At 40.7% G+C, this 16695-nt stretch overlaps 1 protein-coding gene across 27 annotated transcripts in view; it reads right to left on the reverse strand.

The window, feature by feature from the left end:
• Positions 1-11457: 11457 nt before the first annotated feature.
• Positions 11458-16695, reverse strand: part of Enpp2 (ectonucleotide pyrophosphatase/phosphodiesterase 2) — a 123260-nt gene continuing 118022 nt past the window's right edge. For 26 of the 27 annotated variants that reach the window (XM_087559264.1, XM_087559262.1, XM_087559263.1 and 23 more), the window contains one exon: positions 11459-12097. In XM_087559264.1, the coding sequence (XP_087415390.1) occupies positions 11927-12097 (171 nt within the window). In that variant the 3' untranslated portion in view covers positions 11459-11926. 27 annotated transcript variants of the gene reach the window in all.

The raw sequence follows: 16695 nt of genomic DNA on the forward strand, positions 1-16695 counted from the left end.
TATGAAACTCAAGATTGCTGTGAGTAATGAAAGAGTTTACATATCTATATATTCCCTGAATCATATTAGGATCATCTTTAACATCCTTATGAAAGTGCGGTAGCTTCCTGTTCTCACTAAATGTATTTTAACACATATTTATGACCCAATGTAATGTGTGAGACTTGAAATTATAAGTTATTTCACATTTTCAATATATAACTGAATCTGAGCACTAGTAAATATTTAAGTTTGCTATTAAATAAATTCGATTTGAGAAATAAAACCTGTATCCAGCATTGTAATGGCTAACTTTGGTTGTCAAATTGACTACTTCTAGAATTATCTAAAACTCAAGCAGCTGGGCACACCTGTGAGGAATTTTTCTTGATTGGATTGTTTTAAGTAGGAAGACCCACCTAAGATCTAGATCATATTTGATTAGAAGCCCCAGTCTAACTCTGAGCCATGCCTTCTGGTGAATGAAGCATAGACAGCCCCTCAGGATGTTGCAGAGAGCCCCTCTAGATGTCCAGGCGAATATTTACCACTCTGGATCTCCATAAGGGAAATACTTAGAGCTTGGGAAGAAGAACCTAAAATAACTACAGGAACAGTGCACAGAGTTCAACCAAGGATTAGAATTTGCAAGTTCCCAACAGACAGATGCAAAATGCCAAAGGACACCAAACTACAGATGTCTTTCCTCTGTAGTAGAGAAAAAGTAGACTAAATAGTGCTCCTTCTCTACAATAATTCAGGGGAAAGTATTACCACTAAACTTTGTGACAAATAATGATAATACACTTTTCAAGAAACTTTCTTCTTTTTCCCACAAATGTAATTATGCCACTGTAGCTGGGCAATGATGGTGCATGCTTTGATCCCAACACGTGGGAAGCAGAGCCAGGCCCATCTCTTGTGATTTCAAGGCCAGCCTGGTTTACAGAGTGAGTTCTAGGACAGTCAGGGCTACGCAGAGACACCCTGTCTCAAAAACAAAATCAGCAGAACCACAACCACCACCAATAATAAATTAATAATAGTAATAATGAGTATGTCTCCGAATAAGGCTCAAGGATTTTTAAAAGAATGCTTCAGAAATCCAGCACCCAAAAACTGTAAAATCTTCCTATACAAAGTATAATTCTAAGTGCCCAAATGAGCAGAAAAATGCAATAAATCCATAATAAGGGAAAAAAACCCAAGCAACTGAATTTTGCAGAAACATCATGGAGGATAAGCATTTATAAACTAATAAAACTAGAAATACATCAAAGAATATCAGTAATAATGAACTATTCCTGTAACTACTATAATTACATTCTCTGTGCTCAGGAAACCATGAGAAACAAAACATGCTAAGATAAGAAAAATACACATGACTTAGAATGAATTTTTATACAGTGTGTGTGTGTGTGTGTGTGTGTGTGTGTGTGTGTGTGTGTGTGTTGCACATGTGCATGCATGCACATGCATGCTGGTGTGAATTTTTAGAAGTCATAGGACAGCTTTGTTGAGGCAGCTCTCCCCCTCTACCTTTATACAGTTGCTGTAGATCATACTCAGGTTACCAGACTTGCAAAACTAGCACCTTCCCCTCTAATCCATTTCACCCACCCAAGACTGAATTTTGATAAATGAAAATTACAAACTCTGAGAAAAATGAATAAGTAAGTTGAAGTTATTTCTCAATCAGTATGAGGGCCAGAAGTTTAGAACAACTGGGTCCATATTAAGGCTGGGTGGGCCTGGCTGCCCAAATATCCTTAGTCCAGTGCATTGTAGGTGGACAGGGACTGGGTTCCCCAGGGCAAAATGGTTAGTCAGACCTGCCCTAAATGGCAAGTTCCAGGATGAGCTGAGAAACTTGGCCATAGTATGGAAGGGCCATAGTGTGTATATCACTGGAGAAAGAAAGCTAACATCAACCTCCATACTTGTACCTGTACATACTTGCACACATACTCAAACACATGTGAACATGCATACACACACATACATGAAGACCACACACACACACACAGAGAGAGAGAGAGAGAGAGAGAGAGAGAGAGAGAGAAACTTTACAAATGCTGAGAACAAAAGTGTTAAATGGATTTAAAAGCTTGTTAGACCTAGAAGCAGGAGGGGTGGGGAACGGTGAGCTGAAAGACAGTAAAGTCAACCATGATGAAATAGATGAAAGTCTTTTAAAAAAAATGGCCAACAACACATGAGCAACAAACCAGACATGTACAATGTAAGTCCCTGAAATAACCCAGTACATCTGAAGGAAGAACAGCCTTATGTGTTCTAAGGTTTATGAAAACTGTGAACTCACAGATCCTTAAGCATAAGAAATGAAAATAAATAAATAAATAAATAAATAAATAAATAAATAAATAAATAAGAAAGTGAAGGCCCATCAAAATCAAGTTGCTTAAAACTAACCAAAATAATTGTATTTTAGAAGCAGCTGGAGAAAACGCAGAATGACAGCATTCCCATCAGAAATAATGCATGTCAGAGGACAATGGGGTGATATGTCCGGGCACTGAAAGAAAGAATTGTCAACCTAGAATTCTTCACCTACTGAAAATATCTTTAAGAGTCAAAAAGTGAAATAAAGACCTTTCAGTCAGACAAAAGGCCAGCCATCAGTGGAGAAATACATTTTATTCATGGGTCAGGGTGCTCCAGATAACTTAAGATGTTAACTCTCAACAATGCGATGGACAGAGCTAACTAAAATCCCAGTCCATTTTTTTTCTAAAAAGTGATAAGCTAGTTTTTAAGTTTGCACGGAAGCACAGAGAACTTCATCTGACTGGATATATAGGAAAGAAGAGAGCCAGAAGGCTAGCAGTGCTTCCGTTTAAAATTATTATGAAATCAGAGTAGTTCAAATAGAATGTGCCAGAGTAACCAGTATGAGGACAGATCAATGGGAGACAGTGAGGGGAGAGGTAAAGCAACATCTACCCTCATGACTGGTTTATGACCAAAGTAGAAAATGAAGCTGAGAAGGGCGAATTGCTTTGGGGCAGTCACAGCACCCCTCCAAGGCTCAGGCACATCATACAGGAGGAAGCAGAGAGAATGTAAAAGCCAGGGGATGAGGGCACTGCAGTCAAGAGATGTCTTCTAGACATAGTAGTTGCCCTCATGACCAGCTTTTCAACATCTCATCGTGGGTGGGAACAAAGTGCACCAGGGCCTGGTCCTACCTGAGGGAATGACTATTGGCAGGGAACAGTGTTGGGAAAGGGTATCATTTTCCTCAGTGGTGTAACCACTGATTAGATGCTCTTGCTCCCGCTAATAACTCCCACCCACACTCAGACAAGGAAGTCTAATCACATTCAATGGGCAACACACCCAAAGAAGACTCAAAAGAGGGAGGGGGATTGTTAGGAAATGTTCCAGGAGTGGATGGGAACAGGAGAAGAGCAATTTTAAAATGCAGCTGAAAACATGTGGCTATTCACATACAAAAAAAATAAATAAATAAAAAGAGCTTAGGCACATAACTTGTGTGACACCAACATACAAAAGCAATAAATAGGAAATGAACCATGAGTCTAAAGTTAAACTATGCAAATTTCAAACTTCTAGAAGAAAACAAAGGGGATGGCCATGTTGGGTTAGGCAAATATCTCTTAGAGACTAAACCAAATTAGATTTAATAAAAATCAAAATAATAAATTGGACTCCATCATATGTTTAAAACAAAAAAAAAAAAAAACTTTAATCTGAGGCTGGAGAGATGACTCAGTGGTTAAGAGAACCGACTGCTCTTTGTGATCATGAATTCAATTCTCAGCAACCATATGGTGGCTCACAACCATCTGTAATGGAATCCGATGCCCTCTTCTGTTCTGTCTGAAAACAGCTACAGTGTGCTCGTATACATAAACTTAATAAATAATTCTTTTTTAAAACCCTTTAATCTTCACAGTGTAATATAGAAAGTAAAAAGATGAGACTCAGACCAGAAAAATAATTCTTACAAAATATATGCAAGAGACCTAAATTTAGGTGAAAAACCTCTCAAACATCCTTAAAAGCATCACAGATTTTCACATGACCACAATCCTTTAACAGAAATCTCTGGAGTGAAATGTGTGTGTACTGAATGATCACGTGACAAGATGCTCACCACTGCTAGTTCTGAGGAAGAGCATAAGGGCTGGGCTTGGTGGCACATAGCTGCAAATGAAGAGTTAAATTTCAAAGAGTTAGTCACAAACAAAGTTCGGACATGCCTGAGGGGCTGGAAAATGCCCCACCAATCTGGCTAAGATAAGGAAAGGATATGAAGAGAAAGTTACAGAAATTTAAAGGGTTAAGCTAAGTTGCTGAGAGTTAGTATAAGTTACAGAGAAAGTAAGGTTAAAAGAGAAAGAAGGTAAAAAGAGCAGGAAGCTAGGGAAGAGAAGAGACAAAAAAAGAGGAAGTTAGAGAGCTAAAGAGAGATAAAAGACAAGAGAGGAACATATACTGGCCACAGTAGTCAGGGAACCTAGGAAGATAGTACCTGGCAACAGAAGAGAATTCCTGGCTAAAGATCAGTGTGCCTAATGCAAAGAAAAAGGACACTGGGTCAGGGACTGCCCAAGAAAGAACAAGAGGGGCCACTGGAGAGCTTCTTGGTTCTAGAGTGCTGGCTATGTACAGAGATCGAAGGGAAGTGTGGATACAGGGACCCAATGCTTTGTGCTCCTATGCCCCCCCAGTGGGCCAAATATCCAAAGACCTTGAGTGCAAGGGGCTACTGGCAATGAACAATACTTACGGACTGCCCGAAGAACAGTGGACTGTGGCGTGGGCTGGGTAACCCACTAGTTCATGGTCATCCCTGACTGCCCCTACCCCTTGCTCATGAGAAAATTGTTCTCCAAAATGGCTTGCGTGGGCTGAAATGGCTGGGTGAGGCCATGTGTATGCATATCTACAGACTGTGTACGTGGAGCTTAAGACCTGTCTCAGTGCACCAGTACCTGATGCTGGGAGATGTGTGGCTTAGTGCTGTTCTGCCTGGAACACATCACTCCTACCAGCCGGGCACTAACAATTATCACCCAATCCAGGACTTAAACTGTGATAGAGTGGCTGATGTTTTGCCTTTAAATAGAATCTCCCAAAAGATGGGACCACTAGTCAGCTGCCATGGACTAAATCCTCCACCTGTTGGGGGCAATCTGGTCACCTTGCTGCCCAGTCCGGACCTGGAGCCACCACAGCACGAGTGTCAAGCACTGACAGAAGCACATGGGTGGAGGAAAGACCTCTGCGACTAGCTGATTGACCCCTGCTGAAAGCCGAGGACCTTGTCCACAGACAGGAACAGTTCTCTTCATGAATGAAGGTCAGAGATAAGTGGGTGCTGCCATGGTGGACAACACAATGTCATCTGGGATGGCTGAACTTCTTACCCCCCCAGCACATCAGCACTTCAGATACCTTTACCATCTCTTGGATGCCCTGGTGAAGCCAACAACTGCAAGAGATGGCCTCGATAGTCATCAAGAAGGTACTGGAAGAAATCTTCCCCCAGTCTGGAGTGCCCAAGGTAATCTGGTCAGACAATGGGCCTACTTTCGTTGCCAAGGTAAGCCAGGGTGTGGCCAAGTATTTAGAGGTCGATTGGAAATTACATTGTATCTACAGACCTCAAAGTTCAGGACAGGTAGAGTAAATAAATAAAACTGTAAAAGAGACCCTGACCAAATTAAATTGACCATGGAGACTGGCGCAGACTAGGTGACACTCCTTCCCTCTTGCTCTCTTTAGAGCAAGAAATACCCCTTCCAGATTCAGCCTTACCCCCTTTGAGATCTTATATGGGGCCTCAGCTCCCCTGACTGTATTAGATGAGATGATGTTACTGAACCAACATGTCATAGTAATAATGATTTGTATGCCAGGCTAAAAGACCTACAGGTGATACAGAAAGAAATCTGCTCACAACTGACAGCAGCCTATGCCCTGGAGACCCTTCGAGACATCTCATCAGTTCCAGGTCAGAGACTATAGATACATATAACGACACGGAGCCCAGACACCTGAGCCTCACTGGAAAGGACTGTACCTGGTGCTGCTGACCACCCTGACAGCCGTCAATTCTCAGCCCTCACCAGCCGTGTACTAGCTGTTGGGGCTGAGATCCGGGACCTAGAGGGACACTCAGCATGTTTTCCCTGGGTTCCATCGGGATAGGTGTGGGGATAGGCTTACAAATGATGTAACATTACATACGTTAGTACTCCTAATACTTCTTGGGACTGTGCCTCAGGGATCACAATCTGTATAAGTTTAGAAGTTCTAAAAGCTAGTCATGACCTTGGTGTATAGGCTTAGATAGTGTCCAGATTAGAATCCTCCTGTTAAGACAACAATACCAAGCTGTTATGCTAGATGAAGCTGAGTTCTCCATGTAGTTCTAAGATTAGAACTACTCACAACAAGTAGAGGGGAATGAAGAGTTAAATTTCAAAGAGTTAGTCACAAACAAAGTTCGGACATGCCTGAGGGAATTTGAGATAGGGCTCACGGGCTGGAACCGCCCCCTCCCATTCCTTCACTCCCTGAGGATGGGTCATCCCCCTGCCGAGTGAGATGAATCATCCCACCCCACATTGCTGAGCGGCTAGATAGCACGTACTCTTTGCTGATGTAATCCCGCGCCAAAAGTAACTGTGAGTCCTTTGAATTAGCCAATCCTGTGTAACTTCGAGAAATTCCCTGGCTTCCCCTATATAAACCCCTGCCTGAAGAGGCTCATGGTCGTCGGCTCCTCTATCTCCTGTGTGAGATGCGTGGCGTGGCGGCCCGAGACCTCGGTGTCAGCCTGAGATCTCGTTAATAAAACTGCCTCTTGTTATTACATCAAGATCGGCTTCTCGGGTTTCCTGGGGCATGCCGCCATCCCGAGACTGGAGCGAGCGTCTCCCCAATTTGGGGTTCTTTCATTTGTTCTTTCACAATCCCAGCACACAGAGCAGCAGAAGAATCATTGCAAGTTCAAGAGCAGCCTGAGCTAGGCAGCAAGTTCTGGGCCAGCCAGGCTGTATAGCAAGGCTCTATCTCAAAAGAGTCAGTGAAATACTGCTATTAACCTATTAGAATTTCCAAACGTAGACTACCCATACCCAGAACTGGAGACATGAGACCCTGAAGCTCTCAAGCATGGCTCATGGGAATATCACATTCAACCACTTTGGCAATGAATTTGACATTTACGTAAAAAAAAAAAAATGTATCCATTTAGCGTGGGATCAAGCCACTCCACACCTAAGTTTTTACTGAAGAGAAATGAAAACGAATCCCATATGCAGAAAGTTATACACATGTTTGTAACAATGTGACTATTTTGCAATAGCTGAAAATTGAAAATAATCCAAGTGTCCACCAACAGATGAATAAGCCAACGGGTTGCATCTACAGAACAGAATGCTGAACAATTAAAACAGAATGGACTAGTGCTTGTACAATAATCTAAATGAGTCTTGGAATAACTATACTGAATCAAGCCAGGAACCAAGCTATAACGACTTAAGTATTCCATTAGTTTAAAAAAAAAAAAGGCTACAGTGCCAAGTACTCTATGTTAATGCCCCTGTAGGTAAAGGTCTGAGGAGGTGGTGTGGTTTGAGAATATGAAAGGTTACTGTGTGACACAAGCAAGTATCTGGGCATTGTTCTAGCTTGCTTTCTACCTTGGTGATAAAACAGGAACCAAAATCAGATTAGAGAGGGAAAGTGCTTATTTCGATTTACAGGTTCATCCTCCAGGGAAGCCAAGGGAAGAACAGAAGCAGAGACCACAGAGGAATTCGTACTCGCTTGCTTTTTTCGATACAAACCAAGGCCAATTTCCCAGGAGTGCCATTTCCTAGCAGGCTCGGCTAATCCACATCAGTCATCAAGAAAATGCCCCCAGAGGCTTGCCAACAAGCCAATCTGATGGAAGCAATTCCTCCACTGAAGTTCCCTCTTCCCAGGTGACTCCAGCTTGTGTCAGGTGGACTGAATGAACGAACAAACAAACAAATAAAACAAGCAGCACAGGTATGGCGGAAATATTTACTAACTTGGTGTCAAGGATTGCATTGCAGATGTACATATGTGTAAAAGTTTATCAGAATGTATTCTTTACATATGTTCAGATAATTTGTGGCAGTTTTACCTCAATAGGGTTGGAATTAGAGAGCAATAAAGAATGGGAAGAAGAGAAAAAAAGAGGAGGAAAGGAAGAGGGGAGAGAATGCAAAAGAAAGAGGTAGAAAAGGTGACTGAGGAGAAGGAAGGAGGATAAAGAGAAAGAGAATGGCAAAGATGAAAATGTCTGACAGAACTCACTTTTTCCACATTTTACTCCAACTAGCTCCAGTTGCCAAGAGAGGTCAAGGACACAGGCTTCCTAGAAACACAGCCCAAACAGGAACCACTACCACCCTAGGTTGGACCTCAAGCAAAGCTCTCTACCCCAGCTCATAAACTTGAACATCTGACTTGTGTTTGTCACTGCCTCAAACAATCGCTGGCTTCGAAGCCACAGGAGATTACCCATTGCCATCCCTACCTCCCACCCACAGGGCAGCCCATCCTAATTCAGCAGGGAAACAGAACAACAAAGCTGCAGTGAGAAAAGTGTAAACAGGAGAGGTCATCTGGGTCTCCCACAACCACCCTCTCCCCAACCACCACAAGGAACAATGGTACAGGAAGCTGGGGGTTGTGGCTCTTGGGCAGTTACGCAAACCAAGCTGGCACCCAGCAAGGCTTTTGTTCAGACATTTTTTTAAAAAAAGAGTCAACCCTCTTAAAAACAATTCAGTGTTTTCTCCCTTGGGAAAGCATGTGGCTGTTTTCCTGGTTTACCCTGTTTTCAGTGAGCTCATTTCTAGAGAGGCAGATCCTGAGCCCATCCGCTGGACTGGGACCACCATGCTAGTGAGTGGCTAGCAACTTGCTCAATGAGAGCATCAATGGGCTAAAGGCTCGATATAAAAAACTCCCAACTTAAAATAGTCTTCTAGACCTCATTTTTAATAGAGTCCCTGTCCATTCAGAGACTTTCATAAATAACCCCACAATTAATGGCATGTATTTATCTGCAAAGCCACTTACTTGAAATATACAAGGGTTGAGTTCTCTCTGGGCATTAAGTTTGTTTATGAGAAAGAAAGCTTTGATCCAAGAATAAAAATAGAGCAGTGGAATTCAAGTAAATTTACCCTGCTCACTCCAGGAGCCTCAGGTTTAACCCATCTTGGGAAGAGTTCAATCTCAGGTGATGTAGAAACCTATCTTCACAAGCAGCTCACAACTACAGGTTAATTAGCCATTCTTCCCTTCAGTGACAATGGAGAGATAAGCAAAGCTCTCCTAAGTAGACCCTTTCATTGGGTTTCGTTGTGTAGGTTACTCTCCAGAACACATGATATCATTACTATCTCTTCAGGCCAGCAGAAATCTTAAGTCAGGTCTCATCCTGCATGAGACTTCTCAGTTATTCTTCAATGCACAGTGAACAAACAGAATGAAGACACCTTGTATGAGAATTCCTTTGGAACCTGACCCATTCCCTGCCTACTGAGTGGGTTCAGGGACACCTTTTTCAGACTGTTATCAGTCTTCAGATCCGAGACTTTTCCTACCATCAGTATTTCTTTCTAGTCTTTTTTTCCTCAAGGCCACCTCTTCTCATCCCCCTAATCTAAACTAGAATGTCCTCTACAAGGTCATTACCTTTCCACATCCTTGACATTCATTCCCTTTGCATCTCTGTCACTGAACTTTAGCACTTTAAATAGCATCTTCCACTTACTTAAAAATAAGTCTTATGGGGTCCAGAACCATGTAGGTTTTTGGTTGTGAGCCTAACCTTTAACGGCTGAGCCATCACTCCAGCCCACCATGTAGGTTTTTATTCACAAATACTGGCCTGGGCAAGTGCTGCATAAGATGCTCATTACATAATCACTGAATAGAGAATGGATAAAGAACCAAATTCCTGCTCAGTTCTACCCTGTTGGTTCTCTATTCCAAACTTCAAGCCCACTTACCACTCACACCTCATTCCTGCCAGTCCATTAAAACCTTCCCAGGCTTCCTGTTTTTCAAGGAAGGCATACAACACAGGGCATACAAAGCAACAGAGGCCTGCCTACACCAGTTAGTACCCAATAAACGTAGAGCTAAGCTTGGTAAGTGCACAATCGCTTCTTCCAAAGTAGCCCTGCTTCTCAGATGTCACTGTTTCTCTCTCATCTCTGAATGCTCACACACTCCCGGCACATACCAACTTTTGATGGAATGTTGTTGTTTTTTTTTTACTTGACATGTTTCCTTCTTTCTTAAGTTAATGTATTTTAAAGGAATATTTGTAAAAATTTAAAAACTCATTTCATCTACCGAGGGTCCAATTGTGATGATCACAGTAGTGGAAATAGATTTAAAAGGACCAGCTGTGATGACCACCACGTGGGAATAAAGCCATGTGTTTCTATTTAATTTAAAAAAATAAAAAAATACCAGCAATTGTTGGCAACATTACAGTATTATTGTTGATGTTAACAAAACAATTTCATCTTTCTTCATGATATGATTAACAATATTTAGTGACCTCCTGGCTTTAACTATGTGCTGTACCATATAGTACCATATGGTATATATAGTACCATAACTATGTGCTTTTTAAAATCACCCACATCCCATTCATGCTCTTCTGACATTGTACTGTAACTAGACTAGTACTAGTCTTTGGTATTTCTTCTCTTCTTCCTTGATTGGTTTATTACATACATGTTTACGTACATGTTTACGCCTAGAGCTCAACTTACTTTCTTCTCATTACATTTTCTGTAGTTGCTGGGTGGATTTTTTAAAAAAGTATTTATTAATTGATTGATTGATTGATTTTATATGTGTTCTGTCTACACACACACACACACACACACACACACACACACACACCAGAAGAGGGCATCAGATCCTATTACAGATGGCTGTAAGTCACCATGTGGGTGCTGCGAATTGAACTCAGGACTTCCCGGAGAGCAATCAGTGCTCTTAACAGAGAGTTATCTCTCTACCCCCTAGGTGGATATTTTGTATAGAATATTTGACTAATGATGTTTTTATTTTTGTAGGTCTGGGAATTGATCAGTGTCTTGTACATGTTCAATCAACTAATGATATATCCTTAACTCCATAAAACAATTGAGGTTGAATCTACTATTGACAATTTTGAACTGAATCAATCAAGAGAACACTTTTTTTTCAAAGTTGAAAAACCTTACAAAACAATTATGGTTTTCTCTGTTCTAGTTCTGATTTCCTGTATGCATGTACCTATGCCATCCTCTACTTAAGTATCAAGGAAGCAACTGGGAAGAAGCCTCAATGCAAGAAATGCATGTCCCTTGAGGGAAAACACCTGAGGGAAAACCCCAGATTTACAAAAGAAACAAAGGCCAGACAGAACCAGGGAAAATCTGAATGTGTGATTTATTATATTTAAGATTGGTCTATAAGGCATAAATATGTCTGTCAAAGTTAACAGCAGATGAATGCACCTTTACAAAATCAGTCTTTCAAAACAGAACAGAACTACACGTGGTGACTGTGCCCTGGAAAACTAATATTTCCTCAATGCAAATTTTCAACCTGCAGCACCTTGTAGATCCACGTAGCTTCTACTTGGATTGTGAGCCTCAGTGTTCACTATAAACTCTGCTCAGAACACAACTCTGTCTAAATCAAGAATTAGAGGAAAAAAAATAGCACAGTCATTCAGCTTAATATGTCAGATTTGGTACAGGATTAAAATACTAAGTGGTTTTTTTTTTTATTTGTTTGTTTCTTTGTTTGTTTGTGTCCTGGTTTCAAATTAATAAATACAAACACAATATAAAAATATACACCAGTTGCTAAGACTACACTGCCCAGGCCCAGAAAGTTAAATCTCGCTCTCATATGTATGCAGGTATGTCTTGAGGGTCAGAATTTCCGAATAGCTACGGCTAGTCTTCCGGTAGAAATCCAGACCAGTGAGGTGCTCAATGTCCCGCACCCGAGCTGTGTGCATCTTCATGAGTTCCTCTACCCACTTCGACTCATCCTCGGAGCTCTGCAAGGGAAAGGAAGCAATCAGACTTTTCTAGACAAGGTTAGACAAGGTCATTTTCTGCACACAGACCCAAGCACATTGTTCCCACTGACCCTCTTATCTCTACTGAAATCTGTCAGGAATGCACCACAAATACCTCTCTCCTTGCCTGTAGACATTCTCAGAGTGATAAGGTGTACCAAACAAATGAGTAACATTGTGTGAAAAGGAGTTGTTCTCACTAGGTTCTCAGAACACAAATCAAAGTGAGGAAAATTGTTGACCCTGCAGAATCTGATCATGTTGCTTTTCTTCTCAGCCATCAAAGGTAGGGCTGGATTCAGCTCACACTTAATCTGGAATGTTCCTCTCTCTTACAAAATAACCAGATAGCCAGTGCCTTACATAGGAAACTATGTGTGTATTCCTGCTCACAAGAGCCCTCACAGCCATCAGTTATCTAGGAGATGACAGTTACTGTCTGATAATGAGTTCAGTTTGAAACAGGTCAGTTGACACATTTGGCTCTCTGGTGAAACTACTAATTCCACTATGCTTTGTTGATTAATAAGGCTACTAACGCTTACTTCAACAGCATGATTGGAGGCAGGAAAAAAAATAAAAGGAGAAAAAGAAAGAAAGGGAAAATTAGACGATAGTAAACCACCAATGAAAGCAAGGGAATCTCTTAATGACTTTGTTGGAAAAACAAAACAAAACAAAAACAAAAAAAAAAAACCAACTCCAGGCTAAAGCCATACAGAACAACAGAACAATGTATTTCATGTCTCATTAGAAACTAAAGATGAAGAAACCCCCACGTCTCAAAAATATTTCAATTTGGAGGAAACATTGGGGGAAAATAATAAGATCCAAATGTCCTATGAATTAAGCAAAAGTGTCCTTCATTAGTAGCCAATGACAGGAAAGCCTTCACAAATAACACCACTACTTAATGCCTCTGAATTGAAGTGTCCAACAAGAGTCTTTAGAGACATTTACAGGGTGCTACAGAGCCCAGGAGCAAGAATGTTTAGGCGCTCCCTTGGCTAACTCTTGACCACTAGTGATCTCAATGAACCAACCATTGAGGCCCATGAATCTGCAAAGGTTTTCTCAGAAAACTCCAACCCACACCGACCTGAACCAAGAATGACAGTAACTCATGCCAAATCTAAATATGTATCATGAGCTTGTTGGTTCAGGAAACCAATGCCTGGCCATTCCAGGCAAAGTGCAGAAATGCCTTTGCAGGCAAGAGAGAGGATTCGGGCCTTTCATAACCTCCTGCCTAACCTAACCAAGATTTCTGCAACACCCAGTATAGTCGAATCTAAATTTAGCTCTACCCACAATGCTACTAACCAGTCCTCAGCATGACCATGTAATTAACAAAGTAGGAGGTCTCTTGATGGGTCAAGACCCCCTCAGGGTAAGCATGAGGTTATATTTTGGGAGAATTTCATATTTTGCTCCTTTGTTGGGTTTTTTTCAATGGTCAGTGAGTCCAGTGTTCCCTTTGTAAATGCAGTATGTGAATGTGTGGACAGGGCTGGAAAAGGGTTTCCTTACTCAAAATTAGACAAGTTAGAATGGTAAGAATTCAAGGGCAAAAATCTGTTTCTTTCTATTTCTTTCCTTGAGACATCAAGTGCCAGGAATATTCTCTTCTGCTTTCCACATGCTAAAACCTTGTCTCTAATTTGTCATAAGGCAATTTACACTACACTATGTATAAAGAAAACATATTTTGCCTTTACACTACATGTAAAGAAAACATATTTTCTCACAATCTGTGGAAGTTATGATGGAACTAGAAGGACAAGATATGAAAATAATAAAGTTTATATACAGTTCATGTATGCCAAAGTAGGAAAGAAAAAGCTTTAAAAATAAATAACAGAATATTAACATAACCAAAAACACAGTCCACAATTATTTTTATGCTATAGATATTTGTTCTTCTAAAAGTTCGATTTATTAGTTTTTTTTATTTGTATGTGTACAAGTGTTTTGTCTGCATGTATGTTTCAGTGTCACCTGTGTGTGGTGTCCACAGAAGCCAGAAGAAGAATCCAATGCCCTGGAACTAGAATTACAGACCCCCATGTGAGCTGCCACATGGGTGCTGGGAATTGAACTCAGGACCTCTGGAAGAGCAAATGAACCCCAGTACTGTGGAAGAGCAACCAGTGCTCTTAACCTCGGAACTGTTTCCACAACGCTAGGTTATTTATTGTCTGTTTCCCTAAACTTTCTCCCAATGAAGGTCTATAGATTCAAGTTGCAGTAGTTTTCCAAGTAGACTTAAAAAATAGAAGTTGCTATTGGACTTGAGATTCTTAAGTTAAGAAGCATGCTGGCCATGAACTCTCTAGAAGAACTTCCAAACTTACTGTAGGTTCAGAAACCAGGGAGCAAAGGAAGACTCCTGAGGAACAGTAGTACAGATTTCATTTTGCAGGTAAAACCCTGTGTCACCTAGAACTCTCTTGGCATTAAATTTGGAACAGGCCTTTCAAAGTCACCGTTGCCACATTGCTGCGGGAACTGGAGGCTTCCCAAGTACTGAGATGTGCTTTAAATAGCCTACTATATGTGTAACTGTCTACACAACCTTTACTTTACCTTTAAAATTCAGAGCAATTTTGAGTTTCATCCCATATGTGTTTAGTCTACCTACCAACTGGCTTTTAGGAGGATTGAGGTTTCCTTGAGGGAATGACTGCGATGTTATAAGAGGAATTGCATTCCCCGGTGAACAAGCATGACTAAAACATCATGCCAGTAAGCTCATGGCAGCTTATTCTCACTTTCAGTTTCCCCCTTCCTCTTCCTTTCCAGCCACATTTAGGGCCCCAGTCACCCTCTGGCCACAGAAGTTCTTCCTTCCAGACTCCTCTTTAATTGTCTAAGATGATACCTCAGGTCAATTTCTATGATGTCATTTCTACGAATCTTGCCAATACCTTTTGAACACCATGATCAACCTCCTCCAACATCATTTATCTCCTTAAAGCAAAACCTAAAATGTTTCTCTTCTGATGAAACAGTTTTTTCTTGATTATCTAATTGCACAATAAGAAAAACTGCCAAAGTTCTCTACAGATATCTGCTAATTATCTGTGGAATTTAAACTTCCCCATCCTACCAACTAACCGTCATCTTTTATTAAATATATGACCCTCAGAAGTTAACACAAAGGCAGGAAAAAGAAAGAAACTTTACAGGGTTATTAGATGACAGGAACCATATAGTTGAGGACCTATACAATATATGGATCATAACATGTACTCAGTATATGGTAACAACTACTTCTGCAGCTATTACAATCAGTAGTACTATGACTACCACTACAGTCTAAAATTTTTGATTACACATAATTTTTAAAACGTCACTCATCACTATGTAGCCTTTTGGTAAAAATCAAGTCTAAAACATCATCCCCAAAAAGTCTGAATGTTTTAGATGAATGTAACTCGATTCGTATACCATAGTTCACAGTTCTATTATCGCTGGAAGTCTTTATTATGCTTTGATCACTCATGACCTAAATTCTTCATCGATAATTGAAGCCATTGTCATAACTGCCCATGAAGATGATGATCTTGGCTGGACTAATTGTTATGGATTTTTGCTTCTCATTGTGGCTATTTCCATTCATGTCTTATTTTCAGCCCCATACAATAGGCTGCCTAGGAATGTATGGCTTTTATCTAACACAGTGTTTTCTCTTCTAAAACACTTTAAAACAATTTAGGAATTTGAGTTTAATTTGTTGACTAACAATCCTATTCTACAGATCCCATGCCTATTCCTTCTAGTAAGAGAAATAAATGTATATCAACTATTAATTCTAGACCCAAGCTTGCAGCAGAACGTTTCCATCATCATAAAGGTACATATAGACATTATAGGATTTGTCCCTGTGTTTTCAGTCTGTACACGCAGCACAGCTCCGGACATTTCCTATTTAAATTTAATAGATTTTATTTATTTTGTAAGTACGGGTAGTTTGCTTGCATCAACATCTGTGCTTTGTGCATGCCTAGCATCTACAGAGACCAGAAGCGGGCATTGGAATCCCTGCGTTAGAGGTCCAGATGGTTGTGAGCCATTATATTGGTGCTGGGAATTAAACTCTGGTCTTCTGGAAGAGCAACCAATGCTCATAACCACAGAGCCATCTCTATTCCCCCTGCTAAGAGCCTTTTCATGATTCCATTCTGCCCCCCCAACTCTTTCCACGTGACAATAAATGATACAGCAGGCTTCTGTGCTACGGAATGGCTACCATAGTTCCTATAACCAGTAGCAAAAGATAGTCTGACTAATAAGTGCTCCACGTGTGTGTGTGTGTGTGTGTGTGTGTGTGTGTGTGTGTGTGCGCACGCGCGTGTGTGTGTGTGTTTTACAAGCTTTTGTTGTATTTTCAAGCATCCACAAAAAATGAATTTAATACAGTAAATTCTTTTGAACTCTTATTGTACCCTATTATCAAAATTTTGTGGTTTTCCTTTTGGTGCAATGCCCTTTTGTGAAGCTGAAACCATTCAGGCACATCATCATTTGGCAAAATTGAACATATACATAGAACTGTATTAAGATATACACATATA

Source organism: Rattus norvegicus, chromosome 7 (assembly GCF_021556685.1).
Source record: "Rattus norvegicus strain SHRSP/BbbUtx chromosome 7, alternate assembly SHRSP_T2T, whole genome shotgun sequence".
Taxonomy (NCBI): Eukaryota; Metazoa; Chordata; class Mammalia; order Rodentia; family Muridae; genus Rattus; species Rattus norvegicus.